Source organism: Orcinus orca, chromosome 15, assembly GCF_937001465.1.
Source record: "Orcinus orca chromosome 15, mOrcOrc1.1, whole genome shotgun sequence".
NCBI lineage: Eukaryota > Metazoa > Chordata > Mammalia > Artiodactyla > Delphinidae > Orcinus > Orcinus orca.
This window is the reverse complement of record NC_064573.1, coordinates 38,951,631-38,977,827: the sequence shown is the minus strand read 5'-3', so window position 1 is coordinate 38,977,827 and position 26,197 is coordinate 38,951,631. Positions and strand designations below refer to the sequence as shown.

General features: G+C 41.1%; 1 protein-coding gene across 5 annotated transcripts in view; it reads left to right on the top strand.

Annotated features, from left to right (window-relative positions):
• Positions 1-25,911, top strand: part of MOCOS (molybdenum cofactor sulfurase) — a 57,372-nt gene extending 31,461 nt beyond the window's left edge. For 2 of the 5 annotated variants that reach the window (XM_033412311.2, XM_049697952.1), the window contains exons 10-15: positions 6,433-6,511; positions 9,095-9,219; positions 13,792-13,897; positions 17,322-17,460; positions 22,334-22,438; positions 25,718-25,911. In XM_033412311.2, coding sequence (XP_033268202.1) covers positions 6,433-6,511; positions 9,095-9,219; positions 13,792-13,897; positions 17,322-17,460; positions 22,334-22,438; positions 25,718-25,870 — 707 coding nt within the window. In that variant the 3' untranslated portion in view covers positions 25,871-25,911. The other 3 variants (XR_007471678.1, XM_049697953.1, XM_049697954.1) reach the window with 3 other exon arrangements.
• The last annotated feature ends 286 nt before the right edge of the window (positions 25,912-26,197 follow it).

The following is a 26,197-nucleotide window of genomic DNA, read 5'->3' as shown; positions in this document are numbered from 1 at the left end:
AGAACATTTGCATCACCCTCAAAGAGAAACCCCATACACATTAGCAGTCACTCCCCATTCCCAACCTTATCCCCGGCTTCTGGCAACCACTAATCTACTATCTGTTTCTATGGAGTTGCCTATTCTGGATGTTTCATATAAATGGCAACAATATATGACTGGCTTCTTTCACTTAGTATAATGTTTTTAAGGGTCATCCATGTTGTTGAATAATATTCCATTGTATAGATATACCATATTTTTTTTATCCATTCATCAGTTGATGGATATTTGGATTGTTTCCATTTGTGGTTATTATGAATAACGCTGCTGTGAACATTTATGTATAAATTTTTGTGTGGACATGTTTTCAATTCTGTTGGATATATACCTAGGAATGGAATTGCTGGGTCATATGGTAACTCTGTGTTTAGCATTTCCAGAGTGACTCCATCACCATTTTACATTCCCACCAGCAACATATGAAGTTTCCAATTTCTCTACATCTTCCCCCACTGCGGAGCACAGGCTCCGGACGCACAGGCTCAGCGGCCATGGCCCACAGGCCCAGCTGCTCCATGGCACATGGGATCTTCCCGGACCTGGCAGGAACCCACGTCCTCTGCATCGGCAGGCGGACTCTCAAGCACTGCGCCACCAGGGAAGCCCTGTTGTTGTTTTTTTTAATAGCCATCCTAATGGGTGTGTAGCAGTATCTCACATGGTTTTGATTTGCATTTCCCTAATGACTAATGATATTGACCATCTTTTTATGTGTTTATTGTCCATGTGTGTATCTTCTTCAGAAAAATATCTATTTAAATTCTTTGCTTACTTATTTTTAAATTATTGAGTTGTAAGAATTCTTTATATATTTGAATATAAGTCACTTTTTAGATCAGATTTGCAAATATTTTCTCCCATTGTGTAGACTTCCTTTTCATTTTCTTTATGACTCCATTTTACATTTAATCTGCCTATATCATATTTAAAGTGAGTTTCTTGTATCCAGCATACAGTTGGCTCATGCTTTTTATCCATTCTGACATTCTCTATTATTTTCATTGGGATTTTGATTGCAAAATTACATATTTTGTAATCATATTTTGATTGTAATATTATAAATTAATTTCAGGAGAATTTATATCATATAATATTGAGTCCTCTATATATAAATAATATCTCTCTCCATAAGATTTCTTTACTCCAAAATTTTAATAATAATTTATTAAAATAATTTTAATACTATTTTCCAGAAAAATTTTGCACACTTTTTGTTATATAATTGTTTATTTGAGTATTTTGAGCACTATCTTTTTTTTCTATTAAATATTTTAACTGGTTATTTTTGTAGTATAGAAACACTGTTGTAGTATAGAAACACTGTTGACTTTTGTATATCAGTGTTTTACCCAGTACTTTTTCTGAATTCCTGTTAGTTTTATTAGTTGGTCTGAAGATTTTCTCGCATGTTCTATATAAATAGGCATATCATCTTCTAATAATGATGGTTTCATATCTTCCTTTTCAATTTTTATTCACTCCCTCTTTTTTCTTCTTTTCTTATTGCATGGAGCAGTGATGGGAAATATCCTTTTTTATTACTGACTTGAATAAAATTCTTCTAAAATTTCAAAAATAAGAGTTGTATTTACTGTACATTTTTAATAGATTTGTTTTACCAGGCTAAAGTAGTTTTTTTAATTTAGCCAAAAGTTTTATCATGACTAATAGTTCTTACTAAATGCTCTTTCTGCATCTGTTGGTTATATTTTTTTCCCTATAGTCTATTAGTGTGATATCTTAACATTAGTCGATTGTCTAGTACTGAACTATCCTTGCATTCTTGGAGAAAAGAAAAAAACTATTTGGCAATGATTTTTTGATACATTGATGGATTTAGTTTGCTAATATTTTATTGGTATTTTTGTACCTATTCTTATTAGTGAGATTGAGAAGTTATCTTCTTTAAAAAAATTTTTTTTATTGAAGTATAGTTGATTTACAATGTTGTTAGTTTCTGGTATAAGCAAAATGATTCAGTTATAAATATATATATAGTATATATGTATAGTATATATATGTATATACATTTTCAGATTCTTTTCCATTATAGTTTATTACAAGATACTGAATATAGTTTCCTATGCTATGCAATAGGACCTTGTTGTTTATGTATTTTATATATAATTGTTTGTATCTGCTAATCTCAAACTCCTAATTTATCCCCCCCTTTAACCATAAGTTTGTTTTCTATGTCTGTGAGTCTGTTTCTGTTTTGTAAATAAGTTCATTTGTATCATTATTTAGATTCCACACATAAGTGATATTGTATGATATTTGTCTTTCTCTGTCTGACTTACTTCACTTAGTATGATAATCTCTAGGTCCATCCATGTTGCTGCAAATAGCATTATATCATTCTTTTTTAGGGCTGAGTAATATTCCATTGCATATATATACCACATCTTCTTTATCCACTCATCTGTTGATGAACATTTAGATTGCTTCCATGTCTTAGCTATTGTAAATAGTGCTGCAGTGAATGTTGGAGTGCATGTATCTTTTTGAATTATTGTTTTTTCTGGATATATTCCTAGGAGTGGGATTGCTGGATCATATGTTAATTCTATTTTTAGTTTTTTAAGGAACCTCCATAGTGGCTGCACCAGTTTATATTCCCATCAACAGTGGAGGAGGTTTCCCTTTCCTCCACACCCTCTCCAGCATTTGTTATTTATATATATTTGTAGTGATAGCCATTCTGACTGGTGTGAGGTGGTACCTCTTTGTAGTTTTGAGTTGCAATTCTCTAGTAATTAATTGCTGTTGAGCATCTTTTCATGCACCTATTGTTGATCTGTGTGTCTTCTCTAGAGAAATGTCTATTTAGGTCTTCTGCCCATTTTTTGACTGAGTTGTTTGCTTTTTTGTTATTGAGCTATATGAGCTGTTTGTATATTTTGGAAATTAAGCCCTGTTGGTCACATCATTTGCAAATATTTTCTCCCAGTCTGTAGGTAGTTGTTTCATTTTGTTTATGGTTTCCTTTGCTGTGCAAAAGCTTGTAAGTTTGATGAGGTCCCATTTGTTTATTTTTGCTTTTATTTCTATTGCCTTGGGAGACTGACTTATGAAAACATTGGTATGATTTATGTCAGAGAATGTTTTGCCTATGTTCTCTTCTAGGAGTTTTATGGTGTCATGTCTTATGCTTAAGTCTTTAAGCCATTTTGAGTTTATTTTTGTGTATGGTGTGAGGGTGTGTTCTAACATCATTGATTTATATGTGGCTGTCCAGCTTTCCCAACACCACTTGCTGAAGAGACTGTTTTTCTCCATTGTATATTCTTGCCTCCTTTGTTGAAGTTTAATTGACCGTAGGTGTGTAGGTTTATTTCTGGGCTGTTTATTCTGTTCCATTGATCCATATGTCTGTTTTTATGTCAATGCCGTGCTGTTTTGATTACTGTAGCTTTTAGTATTGTCTGAAGTCTGGGAGGGTTATGTCTCCAGCTTTGTTCTTTTATTTAAAAATTAATTAATTAATTAATTAATTTATTTATTTATTTATGGCTGTGTTGGGTCTTTGTTGCTGTGCACGGGCTTTTCTCTAGTCGTAGCAAGCAGAGGCTACTCTTTGTTGCAGTGTGTGGACCTCTCATTGCGGTGGCTTCTCTTGTGGATCACAGGCTCTAGGTGTGCGGGCTTCAGTAGTTGTGACATGTGGGCTCAGTAATTGTGACTCGCAGGCTCCAGAGTGCAGGCTCAGCAGCCGTGGCACATGGGCTCAGTTGCTCTGTGGCATGTGGCATCTTCCCGGACCAAGGATCAAACCCATGTCCCCTGCATTGGCAACGGGATTCCTAACCACTGCATCACAAGGGAAGTCCCTCCAGCTTTGTTCTTTTTCCTCAGGATTTCTTTGGCAATTCTGGGTCTTTTGTGGTTCCATATAAATTTTAGGATTATTTGTTCTAGTTTTGTGGAAAATGTCATGGGTAATTTGATAGGGATCGTATTACATATTTAGATTACTTTGGGTAGAATGGCCATTTTAACAATATTAATTCTTCCAATTCAAGAGCATGGGATATCTTTCCATTTCTTTGAATTGAGATGTTACCCTCTTCTATTTTACTTTTCTTGTTTACGTTTGTATACCCAGGATATTAACATACAAAAAGAGTTGAATGGGTTACTCTTCTTTCTATTCTCTGAAGCATAAAAATGTATGTCATGACTAAATAGGATTTATCCCAGAATATAAGGAATAAGAGAGAGTGAAAATACCCAAATATCTTCCACTCCAAATCAGCAGCACTTTGTGAGGTGGTGTGGTATATCAGATGTTCTGCTCACTTGTAGGGACTTCCAGCACTGTGGGTGGAGGAAGGGCATCCTTTTCAGGACACGTATGGTAGGACAAACTTTTGGCCCTAAATAATCAACATTAAGACAAGGCATTATAATTGTTTTATGTAAATGACTTGTCACTCCAAAAGATTTCAGGTATCTTGAGTCCAGAGGTTGGAATCTTTTATTTCTCTGTATCTCTGAGCTGTACAAGCACAGGGCTTAGTATATCCGGAATGAACTCAATCCCCATGAACTTTTTTGGGGGCAACGCTTGAGCTCAATCCATATGGGGACCCCAGATTAGGTTGCCTGTTTAGCAAGAGGCCTGTGATGACCTTTATAAGCCAGCTGAGGACCATATTTATGATTATATATGTTTTGTGCAGAGTCTTGGGTAAGGGTAGAAAGATGCTGAGTGCAGGCCTCCTGCTGGCAGCCCAGGGGTGCATTTCCACTGTGCATTTGTACACGTGCTGTCCCCCTGCTGTGGTTACTTCCTCATAACCAATGTTCCAGGACTCACTTTACTGTTCTCCCCTGTGGGTGCACACCCGGTGCAATCCCATCCTTCCATGAACAGCCTTTTTTTTTTTTTTTGCGGTACGTGGGCCTCTCACTGCTGTGTCCTCTCCCGCCGTGGAGCACAGTCTCCAGATGCACAGGCCCAGCGGCCACGGCTCACGGGCCCAGCCGCTCCGCGGCATGTGGGATCTTCCCGGACCGGGGCACGAACCCGCGTCCCCTGCATCGGCAGGCAGACCCCCAACCACTGCGCCACCAGGGAAGCCCCATGAATGCCTTTTGACACAGCAGCATCTCTAATCACTCAGCACAGCACTCTCCAAACTTCTGGAGCTTTCTGGACGAGGCCTCTTCTGGCCTTCCCCACACAGGGACAGGAGTGTGGAACTGGTCATGCTTGTGTAAGACATGGACAAGCAGGGGACAGAGCTGATGAAATACCTCTTACACATATTGTTACTTCTCTGTCTTTGTTGAGGTGAAAGGCTTGTCGTGCTTGGCATGGGTCTGGGTAGCAGTCATGATCTGATGCTCGTGAGTAGGAATGGATGTACCTGTTGCTGTGCTGTGTGTGATGAAGCAGGACCAGCATGAGCAGGGATACAGGTGTGCTTGCTGTGTGCTTGCTGGGGGCAGGTTGGGTCATGCCGGTGAGCAGTGTGACTGGCGGCAATGCTGAGAGGGTGCAGGGCACGGGTGGGCCACACAGGAGGAGTCCACAGAGTAGGAGCCGCCACAAATTCCGCTCAGGTGTCTTGGCTTCATGCAGTTCCCTATATTTTTAATGACTCACGAAGGATGAGAAGGAGTGCAGAGTGGCAGAGGCCCTCAGCCGTTCCAGCCTTTAGCAAAGGTCTTTCACCCATCAGTGGCCATGGATCAGTTTCCTCTAGTTTCTTCCACATATTTTATTCTAAATCTATTGAAAGAATGAATACCACTTTAGCTGAGTACTGGGTATATGAGCGTTTATTATTCTTCAGACCACTATGTATATATGTTAAACACTCCTTTGTATGTACGATGTATGTAACAATTTTTTAGAAAAGAATGGCTTCCCAACCCCACTGACATAATAACAGTTTTTTGGGTTTTTTTTTTCTTGGTGATAATGATGATTGATGCAGGAATCCAATTTGATGCTGATTCCTAGGGGCTACTGAGAATTGACACTATGCTGACATCCTGACAGAGTGAGCCTTCATGTCTGCCTGCCTATTTCTATAGGATCTAAGGTAGCCTAGTGAGCAATGATGTCAGGATGTGGAGTCATGCAGAGGTAGAGAAAGCATTCAGAGGAATTTGTAGTGTTCCAGGGACTGTGGATGTGACTGCCCCAGTGCAGAGTCTTCCGTGACAAAGCTGCTCAATGCACACGCTGTTGGTGGTACCGATAATGAGGAAGAGAATCTCTGTGTTATAAAGAGATTTCCAAGACTCAGCCACTTGCTTGATTCAACCAATTTCCAGGGTCATTAAAATTCTTGTATATTTCAGGATAATGGACTTTTTTTTGGACATACTTGTTTTTTTTCCATGATGATAAATTTGTCTCTAACCTTTATTCAATAGGGATGGAGCCTATAGCGGTGTCACTTGAGGAGAACAGCAAACCGGCTCAGATTTGCCAAAGCAAGGTCTGTGCGGACAGGTGAGGCTGCAGCAGGTGACATTTGCAGGTCTAGCTGCAGGGCGGCTCAGAGTGGGGAAGAGAGCAATGCCCTGTGCCATCGGTCCTCAGCTGCATCCTCTGTCCAGTCTGCTGCCGCTTCCCCCTCGCACACTCCACTCCAACCACACTGGCTCCTAGCTCTTCTTCACACCTACTAAGCATGCTTCCTCCTTAGGACTTTGCACTTGCTGGTCCCTCTGCCTGGAATGCTCTTTCCCTGTTTATACCCCCGCAGGGTTCACTTCCTCACCTCATCGGGTCTCTGCTGAAAAACCTCCTTCTCAGAGGGCCCATCTGACCTCTCCTAGGAGCCAGCCCCTCCCTCTCCACTTGCTCTGCTGAATTCTTCTCCTTCTCATTAATCTTTTCCCCAACATATACCTTCAGTCCCTCCTGCTAGAATGCCAACCCCGAGAGAGCAGGACTGTCTGTGTTGCTTCCTGTAGACCCTGGAACAGTGTGGTGTGGAGGGAGGTGAGATGAGGCAGGGGACAGTTTGGAGGAGGCATGGTGGAGCTCAGAGGGGTGGCCGCAGGGGAGTGGTGAGTCAAGGGACCCAATTCACAGCTTGAAAAAATTGGCTGGTGGGTGTAGAAAAGTTGGAAGACGGTAAGGTGCAAGTGGGAAGGCCAGCTGAGCATCTGTGTTAGTAACACAGGTGAGATGAGATGGAGGCTTGGATCAGGGTCAGAGAGAAAATCAGGTGGGCATCAGATATAATATATTCTGGAGGTAGAATAACCTGAACTCGCCGGTGAATTGGATGTGGAAGCTGAGGGGAGTGTCAAGATGTCCCTCAGGTTGTAGAACTTTCAAGTGATAGTTCAACAATTATATTCCATATAGTTGTGGATTATTACCTAATCTGAGTTATTGATGGTAAATCATCTGCTGAATTCTAGGAAATATAGAAAATGAGGTTGAGTGTTATAGGATTTCATTTTATTTCTTGATCGTAAATATTTACAAATCAATTTATTGAATACATCAAATTTCTTCATCCCTTTTAACCTAAATCTAATTTCAACCTGAAAACATGTGGAATACAAATTTTCTGATTGTGGGCCCCTATCTGATGGGTTCCCAGCGCATCTAATACCCCAACTAGTTTACCCCCCAAATACTAAAATGGTTAACCCTTAACAGTTCAGTAGGGATTTATATATAGTAGAAGTCTTTTAAAATGCTAATTGCCTATTAGTTAACACAATAAAGTAGTTGGTGGGTATGTTTGTGCTCAGTAGTTGGTGATATGCATAGTACTGAGTCAGAGTACATTTCCTTCTGCACTGCAAACAAGTAAGTCATGAGATGATATGTCAAATACTCAAGCTACATCCAAATTGGACTCAAGTTGTTAGTGCCCCAGGTCACGCTGGGATGATGAAGGGCTACATGCTCAGGAAAGGTGGGAAGGTGATAGCGTGAAGATTGTGCTCTATACAATTGAGCATCATGGGCCCTGGCCCATCCTGGAGCCCAAGGGGTGAGCACACTCTGCATCCTCTTGTTAGTTCTTGTGCAGATTTAAACACTCATCATAGCACATTTTCAAATAGGGCAATGAATTTGGGGTAAACATTTCTGCATGTCACTATAGCAAATCTTCTCATAGAGAGAAATATAGCTATCTAGGGGTACCTGCAATTATTTATCAGGCTCTTCCCTGGTTGTAGATTTCATTTAGCTGCATCTGAGAGGAATGGCATTTTCTGGTTAATAAAGCTTTTCGATAGCTAGAGGTCAGGCTTCTTATACTCAGAACCACAAGTGCTCAATATGATGAAAAATGGACTTAGGTGCGTCTCTCAAAGCACCAGAGAGAATGTCTACAAAGCAAGGTTTCATTCTTCCCTTTCCTTTCTAGATCCTAAAGGCAGCTATTTTTCCCAGTAAAAATTAGGATAAGTTTTCAATAATATCTATCTTGTAATCCCAATGTAAGTTATTAGCAATTTCGCATGATTAGTTCTAGAGATGTGTAGATTATAATTTTTAAAAAATTTAAAATTCTATTTAAAAATTCTATAAGTTTGAAGAGTTTTAAAAAACCAGATCAAAAAATGTACTTATATCGGTGACTTATGGCCATAGTGTTCTTTTCAGAAAACAAACACGTCAGTCCCTACAGCATGGCCGTGAGAGAAGATATTCCAGTCAGGCCTCTAGTAAAAAAACCAGGACACGGGTCTGGGTTCCGGAGCTTCTTAAAGCAAAATAATGCTCTGGAAGCTCTTAAATTCCAAGCTTTGTGGTTCTCAGTGGCTGTAAGTAATATAAACAAAGTCTTTCAAGAGAAATTTCTAAAGCTTTTAATTTGATCTGAAAGCTTTGCATGAGCTCCAGATCCCAGGCCTTCCCGTGCCTTGGGAATCTCATTGCGACTTCCTAAGCACACTTGTCACTGTAGATTTCTGTCTTGTTGGGGGCTTCATGTTTTTATATTATATATTATATTATATTAATTATATAATATTATATTACATAACTTTTTGCTATTTCAGTTATTTAAAGGAATACTACATAACATCTTTCCTTTTTTTTTTTTTTTTTTTCTGCCAGGGTAAATACTTATGACTGTGGAGAAAAAATTTCAAGCTGGTTGTCAAAGTTTTTTGGCCGTCCATATCATTTGATCAGACAAAGTTCAGACTTTCAAAGAAATGCAAGGAAGAAAGGAGGCAAAGGTATCACATTTCGGATTGCTTCTTAGGGGACAGGCACTTGGGTTTAACCCTTGCAGACACGAAAATCAGCCCACAAAATGGATTGACAGGGCAACGTGCTCATGAACAGAAAGTAGGGGGGTCAGCCTCTGGCAGAAAGGTGCTGTGGTGTCCCCCAGGTCAGCAGGACCCATGTGTGGTCTTCAGGATGAGCCCGAGGAGGCCGAGGGGGGCTTGCAGCCTCTGCTCAAGCTCTCTGCCTCAGTCCTGCATGTTTAGAAGCACAATTAAGTTTTGTTAAAGAAAAACATTGGCAGCTTGCTGTATACTAAGAAAATCTGGACTTCTAGTCTTGGTCCTGACACCAAGTAGTTGTTGAGACCTTGGCAAATCCTTGAACCCATTGGTGTTGAACTTCTGTAGAACTCGACGGCAGAACATTGTGACGGCATGTCATCTACTTAGATTTAAGGGTTTTGACAGTTTTTCCCGCCATAAGCTGTTGTGAGCATAAAATGAGACAGCAGAGAAGAAAGTACTTAGAGCTAACAGTACCATATAGGAAGAGAGAGTTTTCAGGTGTCTGCTCAAATGTCACCTTCTCGGGGGAGCCTTGCCTGGCTGCCCTCCTTAGAACCAGGGCCCCTACCTGAACCTCCAGCTCATTCCCTGTTTTATTTTTCTCTGTGGCACTTTTCACATCCTATAGGCCATGCATTTGACTCAGTTATCCTGTTTATGTTCTGTCTTCCCTCTGTTAGATCATAAGCTCTGTGAGGGAGGGATTTTTCTCTGCTTTGTTCAGGGCTTAGAACAGACCTGGCACATAGTAGTTGCTCAGTAAATACCAGATGAATAAATGAATGGACTGGAGAGTTGCCACATTACTGGTTTGTGCAGGAATGACCTGGCTTAGTCACTAGCTCCCTGGGAGACTGGTTTGTAAATCTACACCTGGAGTGAGTCATGGAGGGCTTCAGGGAAGAGGTGAGTTTGGAGCTGCATCTTAACAGGAGAGTAGAAGTGTTCCAGGCAGAGAAAGGCAAGAAGATTACTGAGGAGCAGCATGGCAGAGCTTGGCATTTCATGGGTTCAGAGAAGGGTTTAGGAGGGTCAGACATGGGTAGGGGAGTGATGGGGCAGAGCTAGAGAGAAGAGATGAATGTGCTGCTGAGGAGTAAGTAAGCACTGTCTTCAGGTTGAAGAACTGAAGAATTCTACCCTGGGGAGTTTCATGATGCAGCTTGCGTTAGAACGACACCCCTGGTGAGGTGTGGAGGCTGCAAGGGAGAGGGAAATGAAGGAAGCAAAGAGGCCAGGCAGGAGGCGGCAGTGACTGTCCTAGTGGGAGATGGGGCCTGGGTAGGCAAAGGTGGGAGCAGAATGAATCTGTTGGCTGCTCGATACAGGATCAGAAGTGTCAGCTTGTGAATATTATACTTCAAGGATGCCATTTATGGTGGAGAGGTCTCTGATGGTCTAGGTCTAGGCCTTTGAACATTTTTGTGTTGGTACACCTTAGAAGAAATTTTTTAAAGCTACACTACCTCTTTGCGTTGTCATCTAAATTAAAAAAAAAAAAAGTTGCAAAGGATGTGATTTCCAGCATATTGCAAATATACAGGCTTACTTTGGAGATACTGAGAGTTCGGTTCCAGACCACTACAATAAAGCAAGTCACAAAAATTTTTTGGTTTCCCAGTGCATATATAAGTTATGTTTACACTCTATTGTAATCTATTAAGTATGTAATAGCATTATGTCTAAAAATCAGTGTGCATAACTTAATTAGAAATACTTTCTTGCTAAAAAACTCTAACCATTATCTGAGCCTTCAGCGAGTCATAGTAACATCAAAGATCGCTGATCACAGATCACTGTAACAAATATAATAATGAAAAAGTTTGAAATATTGTGAGAACTACCAAAATGCAACACAGAGATATGAAGTGAGCAAATGCAGTTGGAACAATGGTGCAATGGACTTGCTCGATGCAGTGTTGCCACAAACATTCAATTTGTAAAAAACTTAATACCTGTGAAGTACTTGCGAGGCATGATAAAGTGAAATGCAATAAAACAATGTACGCCTGTAGTCATTTAAAATTAAAACTTGTACATTGCCCTTTTAAATATAAACCAGTGGAGTCTCAATACCATAGTGATTTGAGTCTTATGAGTATTAACTTAAAAATATGTGTATAAACAAACTGTTTTTTAAGGTACAGAAATTTTCTTTCTTTCATTTTCTTTCTTCAACTTGTATTTCCATTCCACTTTCTTGAAGGAATTTTATCTTAGTGTTATATATTTTATGCTTGAAACTCTTTCCTTGATCACCCTATCATATTTATCTGAAACTAAAATTATATATAAATTGAAATGTATAAAATTTCTTAAAGTTTCCTGTGATTGTAGAGTCTCAGTGTTAGGAAATTTTTCCTAGGTTGAGTTCTTATCATAGTTTTTAATAGTACACAGTTGATCAAAGCAACAAAAGTATATTATAAATTTCAAAAAATAGTTATTAAACATAAAGAGAAAAAAATAGTGGAAAATGAATCTCTTAATGAGATGGCTGGCCACCTGTGATTAATTCCCATGTCCATGAATGACTGTCACCTATCATCAGAATAGCTGGTGTTCAGCACTGGTTCTCTTCTGAAGAATCTTATTTAAGTCAGTAAACAGCTGGGGATGAAGGTGTTTGGTTAACGCGCTGTCACTCAAACCTTTCTTCTGAGGCACAGAGATCTAACATCAAGATGACTTTAATCATCTGTCACTTGACAACTTAATTAGTTCCGGCAGTTTTGTGGTTAGCAAAGAATTGGAACCCATCTGACCTACAGGAGGATCAGTCACCCAAGCTTGAGAGACTTTTATTTTCTCAGCACAGACCCCAGGGTTTTGAACTGGTCTTTTGTTTTCCACCCTGGAGATTTTTAGCCCCCAGGGCCAATGCGCCATAGGAGAGGTGCGGCCTTTGCCCTGTGAAGGGTGAGAAGGGCCTTTTGTGGAGGGGCCTGGGATTGCACCTCACTGCTCCGGCAGAGCCATTTTAGCAAAGAAGACATGGAAATAGAGAATCTGTAAGCGATTCTCTTGAAGTGTCCATTCTCGGGTACTCTGGGGTCCACAGGCCTAGTTCAGAGACAGCTCACTAGGTTTTGGCCCGGCCAGCCTTTATCATCAACATCTTGTATAAAGACAGCTATGGCCCAAAAAGTGGGAGCTGGAAGCTGGGTGATGGGCTGCAGTAGTTCTGGAGGCCCTTGATATTTTCTTCCACTCTTTTTTTTTTTCTTTTCAGTAGTTTTAAAACTTGTATTATTTGTTTCTAAAGTCAATATTACACACTTGCCCAAGGGCAGAACCCAGCTTCTCCCTGCCTAGATTCACTGACCAGATTCAGAAGATCTCACGGGGCCTGTGACCCTCATCAAGGCCCTTCTTCTTGCTTGGGGAAGGGCCCCCCCCACCCCCGCCACTTCCCCACCTCTGCCCTGCAGCCCCATCTCTCCTCCTCTAAGTGTTGCCTCCAAGTTTCCTTTGCTGGAAGAATTTAACTTCAGCATTTTATTATTTTTTTCCAGATTATCAACAGCATATTCTAGGAGCTTATGTTCTTTCTGTTTTTGAGAAGTTTGAGCCATGCTTAGAACATTTTTTATTTCCAGGGCACCATTTTCTTCCCTTTAGAAACAGTCCCTAATATTTAAAAATGCAAGTCTTCCATTCAAGTACTAATCAGGCCAGGAATTCTACTCAATATTCTGTAATAACCTATATGGGAAAAGAATCTGAAAAAGAATGAATATATGTATACGTATAGCTGAATCACTTTGCTTACACCTGAAACTAATACAACATTGTAAATCAACTACACTCTATTATAAGATAAAATTAAATTTAAAAAATGCAAGTCAATGGAAGCATGATTCATTTGCATTCCAAGAAAGCAACTCTTCTTTTCTAATTTATTTTATCTTAATTTTTAAATTTAGGTATAATTGACATACAACATTATATTAGTTTCAGGCATACAACATAATAATTTGACATTTGTATATATTGCAAAATGATCATCACGATAAATCCAGTTAATATCCATCATCACACAGTTACAAATTTTTTTCTTATGATGAGAACTTTCAAATATGCAATACAGTATTATTAACTGAAGTCACCACACTAGACATTACATCCCCAGGACTTATTTATTTTATAAGTGGAAGTTCGTACCTTTTAACCTTCACCCATTTTGCCAAACCCCGCCGCCCCCCCTCCCCCCCACCTCTGGCAACCACCAATCTGTTCTCTGGATCTATGAACTTGTTATGTTTTGTTTTAGATTCCGTATCTAAGTGAGATTATACAGTATATGTCTTTCTCCGTCTGACTTTTCACTTAGCATAATACCCTCAAGGTCCATCCATGTTGTCGTTAAATGGCGAGATTTCATTTTTTTATGGCTGAATAATATTCCACTGTGTATGTATACCACATTTCCTTAACCATTTATCCATCAGTGGACACTTAGGTTGTTTCCCTCTCCAACAACTCTTCTTTTAAATACTCCATCACTTTTAGATCAATCTGCTTGTACAACAGCCACCCTCTCTCTGGTGAATGAGGCACAGTATCTGCTGATAAACAGATCCAGTGTTTTGGAACTTCAGCAGCAATTAAGCACCAGGTAAGATCCCTGTACTATTTGCTATTTACCTTGGGAATAGCAGACAGGTGTAACTACTTGCCCCTGGGAGTGAGCTGGTCACCTCCCTAGGGAGAAAAGGTCTGCGAATCATGAGTCCAGACCCTTCATTGAGAAACTGAGGCCCAGAGAAGTCACAAAACTTTTTAGGCCAGTTTCCCTTAATCTTTTAGAGGGTTCTCTTTTATCTTCCAATGTCCTTCTTGATGCCCTCAGGATGCTTGGCGGAGAATCCCAACCCTCATTTTTAATCATTTCAATTCTTAAACATTTAGTTGAATGTAATCGCCAGCAATTGGACCCACATTTTTTTTTTATTTTTCTGTACGCGGGCCTCTCACTGTCGTGGCCTCTCCCATTGCGGAGCACAGGCTCCGGACGCGCAGGCCCAGCGGCCATGGCTCACAGGCCCAGCCGCTCCGCGACACGCGGGATCCTCCTGGACCGGGGCACGAACCCGTGACCCCTGCATCGGCAGGCGGACTCTCAACCACTGCGCCACCAGGGAAGCCCCCTGGACCCACTTTTGTTGCCCACTCTCCCACTGTCCCCTGGCCCCTAGGAGCCTTGCATTACTTCCACAGTCATTTTGAGTGAAAAGAAGAGTGGTTATGAAAGCTTTTAAAGTTGTAATTGTAGATACTATTTGTTTGTATCATCAGACAGAACTAGCACCCTTGCCTGCTCACTCCCACCCAGGGATCTCCCAAGGGTCCTGGAAAAGTCAGCTCTAGAAAGGGTCTTGGTTGGTTCAAGCCCCCTCATTGTCCTTCAGAGGAAATTGAAGTCCCAAGGTAATCAGACAATTGGGGCAAAAAAGAAAAATCACCCAGCTCTTACGTAAGAGTTGGGACCGGCAGATCATTCATGGTCCACACCTGTCAACACCATGAGCTGGGGCTCCTGTGACGCTCACGTGCCCTGTGGTCCTGGGCACATGTGTGCACATGCACAAACATGTACACATATAGCTTAATAAAAGCGACAAAAATGGACTGTTTGTAGTAATTCCTGTTTATAGTCATTGGCAAAAACACACAACAGTGTTCCCTTGCCGAGGTCCAGGCTGCCCTCTTTAGGAGCTGAAGTGTGATGCCTGGTCCCTGGGCATTCACTGAGTTTTCCCGGTACTGAGTGACCCCCTTCCTCAGGTACCCTGGGCCCTGGATGGAGCAGGTCTGCAGTTTTCTGGGATTCTTGGTGTGGAAAGAGAGGAGGTGGGGACAGGCTTGCTGCAGCCCTGGTTCCTGCAGTCATGGTTTAGTGCAGAGCTGACAAGCAGGAGGTAGGAAGGCCAGGTGGTCAAAGGTAGGAGAAACAGCCTGTGGTTAGTACATAGCGTCCCTGGTTCTGTTTTCAAATATGATGGATGATATTGTCTCCATGCGAGCCATGGTAGCTTTTGGACATAAAACTTTCCCTATTAAAAAGCACAAAGGGAGTTTTGTTTGTTTGTTTGTTTATAACCCGAAGGGTAAATCCAGAATCAAAGGATTTTAGGACTGGAAAGTGCTAACCCTCTCATTTCCCACAAGGGCCCTACAGTCCTCATCAATTGTGGGTGTTGCACATAGGTAGTGGCAAAGCCGGACTTGGGTATCCTGGTCCCTGGCTTTTCACATGCCAGGGGCTTTGAGATACAGACATGGGACCCCTTACTCTCCCCCAGCGTCTTTCAGTTCTGTCTCCAGGGCGAATTCCAGTCATGCTCAAGGATTTCCCTCCCTCCAAACTTCAAAAATTTTTATTAAAGTACAACAAAGTGCAAAAATCATAAGTACATAGTTTAGTGAATGTTTACAGATGTATATACCCACGTAACCACCATCCAGATCAAGTAGAGAACATTTCTAGACCCACAGACCCCTTCCTCATGTCCCTTCTTGGTCAACCCCACTGGAGGTTGCCACTAGTATGCCTTCTTTCACCCTAGACAGTTTCACCTTTTCTTAAACTCAATTTAATGGGATCATACAGTGTGTTCCTCTGTTGAAGTTTGCAGATGCTTTTTCAGTGTTTTTTTACCTTAGGGGAGGGCGTGCATGGAGGTGCAGGGAGCTGTTTCATGGTAACTTGTGCTAATAAACAAAAATTTTAAACAAGAATTACAAAAATAGCATATGCTTAGTTAAAACTGCACACGGGATGGAAGCTAGGAAATAAAATTTTTAATCGAGATACAATTGACATGCAACATTATATTAGTTTCAGGTGTACAACATGATTCTATATTTGTATATACTGAGAAATGATCACAGTAAGTCTAGTAAACATTTGTCATCACACATAGCTGGAAATTTTTTTTTAAAGATTGTTTATTTCTTTTTTTAATAAATTTATTTATTTATTTATTTATTTATTTTTGCCTGTGTTGGGTCCTCATTGCTATGCGCAGGCTTTCTCTAGTTGTGGAGAGCGGGGGCTACTCTGTTATGGTGCTCAGGCTTCTCATTGCAGTGGCTTGTCTTTGTTGTGGAGCACGGGCTCTAGTCACGCGTGCTTCAGTAGTTGTGGCACGTGGGCTCAGTAGTTGTGACTTGCGGGCTCTAGAGTGCAGACTCAGTAGTTGTGGCGCATGGGCTTAGTTGCTTCAGGGCATGTGGGATCTTCCCGGACCAGGGATTGAACCCGCGTCCCCTGTGCTGGCAGGTGGATTCTTAACCACTGCACCACCAGGGAAGTCCTGCAAAATTTTTTTCTTTTTATGAGTACTTAAGGTTTATTCTCTTAATACCTTTTAAATATGCAAAACAGTCGTTTTTTAGACAATACAGTATTATTAACTATAGTTGCCATGCTATACATTACATCCCCATGACTTGTTTATTTTATAACTGGAAGTTTGTACCTTTTGACCCCTTTCACCCATTTTGCCCACCCTTCTCCCCACCCCTGGCAACCACCAATCGGTTCTCTATAGGAAATAAATATTAAAACGTCCCATGTATACTCTATATTGCTTTATGATGTTCTAATATCCAAAAAGAGTGTGAGCTCTTGATACTTTTTAGGTCCTTGATAATTAAGCCTGTTGACAGGCTTTAAATGCCTTGTCCTGACTCTGTAGAATTGGTATTTTCTCATACGTTTATTCACTCGATCCCAGTTCACTTGGTTTCCAAAGTTCTTCATCTCTTCAGCAAAGATCTACTCACCCATTGCACTGCCTCTTGTGGGCTTCTCCATGGAGATGGGACCATATTCCAGGGAGATCACGGAGGTCTGTCCAACAGATGTGAGTCTCTTGGCCTTGCACTCATGATAAAAGCTTGTTCTGATCATCGAAACCTCAGGCCAGAGTACAATTGAGGAACTCAGGCATCGAGTGGTAGAAATGTTGAATTATTACAATAGTGCAGTTGTCCACCCTTCCCCACCTTTTCTCTTTTGGGTATGTCTTAAACAGTGATGAGAATGGAAAGGAAGAATTATTCCCAGTGAACAATCTCATCTCGCGTTTCCGTGCCAATATTATTACCAGTGGAACAAGGGCTTTTGAAGAAGAGAAATGGGATGAAATTTCGGTTGGTTCCTTGCATTTCCAGGTAAGTTCCCAGGAGTTCTATTATCCTTCCTCAAGGGTTGCCAATGGGGATTGACCTCAGTCCTAGGCCGGGATGGTAGCAGGTAGCAGGGAATCCCATGCCCCATCACATGCCCCACCCCCACCAGGCGTTGACTCTTACCCACAAAATCTCAGCAGAAGGGTATGTGACACCTGCATCCTGGGGTGCCCTTTGGAATGATCCATCCCTCCTTCCTCCGGGGAGGGCAGCAGTTTCACGTGGGGAAGAGAGAACGTACAGGTGATGAAGGTACAGACTTTGTCGCCGTGTCTAGGCTTCAACTCTGTTTCTTGGAATGCTTGTGTCTATGAGAACGTCCTCCTCCTGAAACCTGCTGGATTTTCTCGCTGTCTGGAGCTTGTGGAGGAGGACCCAGATGTCTCATGGACCTTCGGTGCCCATGGTGGCTGTACCTTCTCCCCATGCTCTCTCGCTTCTGGCCTCGTTGGCAGCCGGGGAGCAGCTTGCAGTTAGAGGCGAAGCCTCCAGGATGCTCTCCCTCCCCAGGCTTTGGGCTCCCCAAACTTGAAGTCTTCAGCTAACATCTACATTCCTCCTTAGGGCAGATAAGGCCCCCGAGACCTGATCCTCCGGCCTCTCCCATCTCCCCGAGCTCATCACCCCTCCCCTTCTGCCTGCCCTGCAGACCTCTCCATTCCCTAAACAAGCCAAGCTTCCTGCCTTAGCACCTCAGCCCTGCTGTCCATTCCACATGGAGCACTTTTCCTCCAGATCCTACAGGGTCTGAGCTCAGATGTTACCTCCTTGGAAAGGTTGTTCCTGACCCACCACAAGGTCACACTCTGCACAGTGTCTCCTTATTTCTTCAGAGCTTATGAGGGTGGGGACCAAGTCTGTTTAGTCCCTGCTGTTCCTCTGGGGTCTAGGACAGTCCATACCCAGAGTAAGTGCTCCAAACTGCTGATGGAATGAATGGGCAGGAAAGCTATGGAATAGCTGGGGACAGAAGGGTGGGTCATCTGCACAGGATGTCCCCAGTTCTTCAGTGGGGAATGAAATTATCTTAATAACAGTAATTAGCCAGTTGTATAAACTGATTGTAATAGGGCTACTGCACTCAAATGGAACATCACTCTAACTTCCAGGAAAGCAGTAAACAATAATCTAACCCTTAATGAAGGATTTCAGAGGTCTGGGGTTTGGGGTAGGGATAAACTGCGTGGCACCAATAGAAGAAAAAGATGTCCGAAAGATCTTTGTTACCCATTTAACTCTCCAAGCTTCCTCTTATCCTGGAAGCTGCTCCCCCTTGAAAGAATTATCTCTTTTCTCTTCCACAGACCTCTCTGGCACCAGCCTTCTGTCATTCCACTCAATCCTCCATCCCGGCTGACTCTTCTTCATTTTCTGTTGCTGTGTCCCTGCCATGCTATAAAAGCACCTGCTCTCAGGGTACATGCCCAGTAATGGATTGCTGGGTCGTATGGTAATTCTATTTTTAGTTTTATAAGGAATCTGCATACTGTTCTCCATAGTGGCTGTATCAATTCACATTCCCACCAGCAGTGCAAGAGTGTTCCCTTTTCTCCACATCCTCTCCAGCATTTATTGTTTCTAGATTTTTTGATGATGGCCATTCTGACCGGTGTGAGATGATATCTCATTGTAGTTTTGATTTGCATTTCTCTAATGATTAATGATGTTGAGCATTCTTTCATGTGTTTCTTGGCCATCTGTATATCTTCTTTGGAGAAATGTCTATTTAGGTCTTCTGCTCATTTTTGGATTGGGTTGTTCAAAAAGAGTCATGTACCAAAATGTTCATTGCAGCTCTATTTATAATAGCCAGGACATGGAAGCAACCTAAGTGTCCATCAACAGATGAATGGATAAAGAAGATGTGGCACATATATACAATGGAATATTACTCAGCCATAAAAAGAAACGAAATTTATTTGTAGTGAGGTGGATGGACCTAGAGTCTGTCATACAGAGTGAAGTAAGTCAGAAAGAGAAAAACAAATACCGTATGCTAAAACATATATGTGGAATCTAAGGAAAAAAAAAAAGGTCATGAAGAACCTAGGGATAAGACGGGAATAAAGACACAGACCTACTAGAGCATGGACTTGAGGACACAGGGAGGAGGAAGGATAAGCTGTGACAAAGCGAGAGAGTGGCATGGACATATATACACTACCAAACGTAAAATAGATAGCTAGTGGGAAGCAGCCGCATAGCACAGGGAGATCAGCTCGGTGCTTTGTGACCACCTAGAGGGGTGGGATAGGGAGGGAGACGCAAGAGGGAAGAGATATGGGAACATATGTATATGTATAACTGATTCACTTTGTTATAAAGCAGAAAATAACACACCACTGTAAAGCAATTATACTCCAATAAAGATGTTAAAAATGAAAAAAAAAAAGGGCTTCCCTGGTGGCGCAGTGGTTGAGAGTCTGCCTGCTGATGCAGGGGACACGGGTTCGTGCCCTGGTCCGGGAAGATCCCACATGCTGTGGAGCGGCTAGGCCTGTGAGCCATGGCCGCTGAGCCTGTGCGTCCGGAGCCTGTGGGAGAGGCCACAGCAGTGAGAGGCCCGCGTACTGCAAAAAAAAAAAGCACCTGCTCTTACACATCCTGCCTGGTACAGAGTAGGCACTAAGTATATGATAGATGGAGAGAGAGAGGGAGAAATAAAGGAAGAAAAGAAGGAAAAGAGAAAGCACTACAACTAGACTAGCATCACTGTCAGAAACTTACCTTGTAACAAGTAAGTTGTAAGGTACCTGGGTATGTGAATACAAGGAGGACTCTAAAAACACCTTCCTGAGATGCTTTGCTTTCTTTAGGTCATGATACTTAATAAACATCAATTAATGAAAGTTAAAATATGCATGCCCTTTGACCCAATAATTTCACTCATAGAAATCTGTCCCATAAAAAATACTGTTACAAATATGCAAAGATATTTTACGAAATTACTCATTGCAATACTTTATAAATATGAAAAATTGGAGAACATCCTAAATATCCATAAACGGGAAGTTTGTTTTTTTTTTTTTTTTTGCGGTACGCGGGCCTCTTACTGTTGTGGCCTCTCCCGTTGCGGAGCACAGGCTCCGGATGTGCGGCTCAGCGGCCATGGCTCACGGGCCCAGCCGCTCCGCGGCATGTGGGATCTTCCCTGACTGGGGCACGAACCTGTGTCCCCTGCATCGGCAGGCGGACTCCCAACCACTGCGCCACCAGGGAAGCCCAAAAGGGAAGTTTTTAAAAATTAATTTTTATTGAAGTGTAGTTGATTTACAATATTATGTTAGTTTCTACTGTACAGCAAAATGAAACAGCTATACATACACATATATCCCCTCTTTTTTGGATTTCCTTCCCATTTAGGTCACCACAGTGCATTAAGTAGAGTTCCCTGTGCCGTATAGTATGTTCTCATTAGTTATCTATTTTATACATAGTATCAATAATGTATATATGTCAATCCCAAACTCCCAGTTCCTCCCACCCACCCCCCTTCCCCCTTGGTATCCATATGTTTGTTTTCTACATCTGTGTCTCCATAAAAATGAAGTTGATTAAAAAAAGTACACTACATCCATACAGTGTTGTCCTGTGCAGGCATTAAAAAGTGTAAGCTATAGTTAATAATGTGCCTTTCAAAAAGTAAATGCTAAATTAGGAATCTGGGATTAACAGATACATGCTAATATATATAAAATAAACAACAAGGACTTAACTGTATAGCACAGGGCACTATACTTGATATCTTGCAATAACCTATAATGGAAAAGAATCTGAAAAAAGAATGTATTTATATTATATATTTATATTCTTATTATACTATATATAAATATTATATAATATAAATATTATATTTATATAAATATATATTATATTATATAAATATTATATATATTTATGTAATTTATATTTTTTTCAGATCACTGTGCTGTGTACCTGAGACATTGTAAATCAACTATACTTCAATTAAAATTTTTTTTTAAGTAAATGCTTAAGAGATGTTTGTTGGTGATAATACTCAGTGCTGAAGCAGTTGCAATGCGGGAAAATCTAACACATCTCTTTTGGAAAGCAATTTTTCACTGGATATCATCAAGTCATAAAAGGTTTATACCTGTTGACTTTATAATCTCCTTTTGGGAGATTTAGCCTAAAGAAAAATTCAAACAGGAAAGAGAGTTATGTGAATTAGGGCCTTTATTGCAAAATAATTGATTACAGCAAAGCATTAGAAATTATGCACATGGCTTCAAAGGAGAAGAGCTAAGCGCATCAACCCATGGGAATGCCAGGCCATGGTGAAAACTACAAAATCTGGGGATGAGGTAGCTGTCTGCGAACGGACACCGAACAATTTCCGTTATGTATTGTGGAGTAATTAAAAAAGAGAAAGAAAGCCAGCAGCTCTCAGCTCTCAGCGAGTGTGTTTCACAGGTGCGCGTGTGATTGTGTGAGCTACTTGCTGCAGTCTCGCAGTCTCGAGCGATCTGTGGCCACGAGAGCAGCGCAGGGTGTGTGGCTGTTCATCTTCTCCCAGTATGCCCTCCAATCAGTTTTTTTCTTCCCTGGAGGAAGCCCAACATTCCCTGATAACCACCTGTGAGTCACAACCACTCTTCGTTTTCTTCAAAGCCCTGATGCAGTAGCCTTTAAGCTGATAAACGAATGTGGGTGATTCCCTAGCGGGCATTGGGAAGAGGCGGCACTTCCTGGCTCCGTGCAGTTTGAGTATTTCTCTGTGAGTCTGAAATTGGCTGTTTACAACGATTCTTCCTGGACCCAGATTCCTCCCTGCAGAGTGTGACAGTCTGGTCACTTTCATGGCAACGCTGTCTTTTCCCTTCTCACCTCCCAGGTTTTGGGACCTTGTCACAGATGCCAGATGATTTGCATTGATCAGCAAACTGGGCAGAGAAACCGAAATGTTTTCCAAAAACTTTCTGAGAGGCGAGAGAGAAAGGTAAGCATGATTGCTAAAAATGACACCCCATTTTAAGTTCCTGATGCATTGTCTACACCAGAACTAATCCTTAATAGTGCTGAGTAATTTTTAGAAGTCGGAAAACGTTGTAAGGCTGATGGGCCACCATCAAGATGCAGACCTTATCCGCGACACTGTCTTATTTTTCCTTTCCATTCATTTCCTCACTATTTTTATGACATGTATTTTTGATGCTTTCAAATCTTGTTGAAGAGATATGGAGTATAGATAAGAAATAGTTTTTAAAAAAAAGTGGGGGGGACTTTCCTGGTAGTCCAGTGCTTAAGACTCTGTGCTTGCACTGCAGGGGGCACGTGTTCCACCCCTGGTCTGCGAACTAAGATACCACATGCTGTACGGTGCAGCCAAGGGGAAAAAAAAAGAGAGAAATAGTAAATAAGTAAAGTAATTCTATTGTCTCAATCATTATTTTCTTTACCACAGAAATCTCATGAAGAATAAAAATGCCTTATGGTGAATAGGGTAGCTGCATAGAAAATAAATTCCACTATACTAAGTTTGTAAGTCATCTTCTTGAGGGCTAAAATGACTAAGTGTTGTTGTGGATCCCAGATTATAAAAGCTGAACTTCTAAGAGATTGATTCATTAGGAACATCCATTTATTTCCGGGCTTGCACTTTCTGTCAGGACTTTTGGTTTGCAAAGAATTCCAGGAAGCCAAATAAGCAATCAGGCTGCACAGAACAATTCTTGAAAATTAACAGAAATAATGCAAGCATTTCATCTCTTCCCAGTAATAAACTGGCAAGTTAACTCATGGTAAAATGTTCTGCATCGTTTCCTGTGTTTCTCCAAAACCAGAGCTTTGTTTCACAGTATTTGATTGACAAAACTCTCCTTACGGATATGGATAGGTATGGTCTGCAGAGCTGTTGCACTTGAGTATTATACCAACAAGTCTGTTTGCTCAGCTGTGGCAGGCCGTGCCAACTGGGGGCATGGGGACCTGGAGCCTGCCCCATGCAGGTTGCCAGGAGAGAGGATGTGTGGGCACAATACTATGGTACATGGAAGTGGTATTTCTCAGCATCACAATAATTCTTGTGCACAAATCTTTTTATTTTTTAAATTTGGAATAATTTTAGATTTACAGAAAAATTGCAAAGATAGTACAGAGAGTTCCTGTGTACTCTTCACCTATATGTACACAAATATTAAGGAATTAATTTATCCCCAGTCCCTAGCTTGGGGCCTGGAACGTAGTGGTGGCCAACTGATGTTATCACAGATCTGGGAGCACATCACATACTCCAAAGTGTTGTTACTGGCTCACTTGCATTGATGGCAAACGTTTTTTGTTTTTGTTTTAATTTAACTTTTATTTTATATTGGTGTAGAGTTGACTTACAATGTTGTGTTTGTTTGAGGTGGACAGCAACTTGATTCAGTTATACATATCCATATATCTATTCTTTTTCTGATTCTTTCCCCATTTAGGTTATTACAGAGTGCAAAGTAGAGTTCCCTGTGCTGTAGAGCAGGTCCTTGTTGATGATCTGTTTTATATATATATTAGTGTGTATATGTTAATCCCAACCTCCTAATTTATCCCTCCGCCCCCCCCGCTTCCCCCCCCAACCATAAGTTTCTTTTCTAAGTCTGTGAGTCTGTTTCTGTTTTGTCAAGTAGTTCATTTGTATCCATTTTTAGTTTCCATCTATAAGTGATCCTATGATATTTGTCTTTCCCTGTCTGACTTAGTTCAGTTAGTATGATCATCTCTAGGTCCGTCAGTGTTGCTGCAGATGGCGTTATCTCATTCCTTTTTATGGCTGAGTAATACTCCATTGTCTATATGGACCACATCTCCTTTATCCATTCATGTGTTGATGGACATTTTGGTTGCTTCCATGTCTTGGCTATTGCAAATAGAGCTGCAATGAACCTTGGGGTGCATATGTCCTTTCAAATCATGGCTTTCTCTGGATATACGCCCAGGAGTGGGACCGCTGGATCATACTGGTAGCTCTATTTTTAGTTTTTTAAGGAACCTCTATACTGTTCTCCACAGTGGCTATTATCAATTTCTACTCTCACCAACAGCATAGGAGGGTTCCCTTTCTCCATGCCCTCTCCAGCTCTCACTGTTTGTAGGGTTTTATTTTAAAATTAATTTTTATTGGAGTATAGTTGCTTTACAATATTGTGTTAGTTTCTACTGTACAGCAAAATGAATCAGCTATACATATACATATATCCCCTCTGTTTTGGATTTCCTTCGCATTTAGGTCACCACGGTGCATTAAGCAGAGTTCCCTGTGCTATATTGTATGTCCTCATTAGCTCTCTATTTTATACATAGTATCAATAGTATATATGTATCAATCCCAATCTCCCAATTCCTCCCACCCCACCCCCTTCCCCACTTGGTATCTATACATTTGTTTTCTACGTCTATGTCTCTCTGCTTTGCAAAAAGGATAATTTATACCAGCAGTCCCCAACATTTTTGGCACCAGGGACCGGTTTCGTGGAAGGCAGTTTTTCCATGGATGGGGATGGGAGACACCGGGATGGTTCAGGCAGTAATGTGAGCGGGAGCGATGGGGAGTGATGGGGAGCGGCAGATGAAACTTTGCTCGCTTACCCGCTGCTCACCTCCTGCTGTGTGGCCCTGTTCCTAACAGACCGCGGACTGCTACTGGTCCGCGGCCCAGGGGTGGTGGACCCCTGGTCTATACCATTTTTCTAGATTCCCATATATGTGTTAATATATGATATTTGTTTTTCTCTCTCTGATGATGGCAAACCTTGAGTAGACTTACACAACTCTTCATTTTCGACCTCCCATCCTTATTCTGGAGAATTTGGAGAATTTAATTTACGTCATGCATTCTTATAGAAAATGCTGAGTTTTGCCCGTATTTTCACAAAATGGTTTTTACATCAGGGAACAGAGCAGAAATCAGCCTGACCGTGGTCAGAGGCCCAGAGGAGGAAGAAGCCCTCCTGTGGGAAACTCAGGGTACACAGGAAGGAGAAAATAATAGGTCCAGCAATAAAGAGGTACAGGCTAACTATCGGGAAAGAATACTTTAAAACGAGAATCTGTGTGGTCTAGGATATTAGGATTCTCCTTGTTTCTCACTACCTTCTACTAAATGACAGACAGGACATATCAAGTCCCAGTACATGTTTTTAAAGATCTGACTTAATTTTAGTGGAACATTATTATTTACAAAAGTATTTTAACTGCTAAAATAATCTAACTTCTGTTGTTACTGTTTTGTTCACAGGTGAACTTTGGGCTATACCTGATGCATACCTCTTTGGATTTATCTTCTCCATGTTACCTGTCTGTAGGATCTCAGGTGCTCCCTGTGTTGAAAGAAAACATAGAACACTATGATTTACCTGCTTCTGAGAAACAGCAGGAAGTTAACTCCTAAAGTTTTTTTCAGCATATATTAAAATTTCTCTTTTACAACTATCTCCATTCTTTTCTTTCTTCCAGTTTTGCTGAGATATAATTGACATACAGCACTGTGTAAGTTTAAGGCGTACAGCATAATGATTTGACTTATATACATCATGAAATGATTACCCTAGTAAGTTTAGTGAATCGTCTCACATAGATATAAAATTAAAGAAATAGAAAACAATATGTAACTTTTCCTTGTGAAGGGAACTCGTAGGATTTACTCTCCTAAATTTCATACATAACATACAGCAGTGTTCATTGTATTTATCATGTTGTACATTACATCCCTGCTACT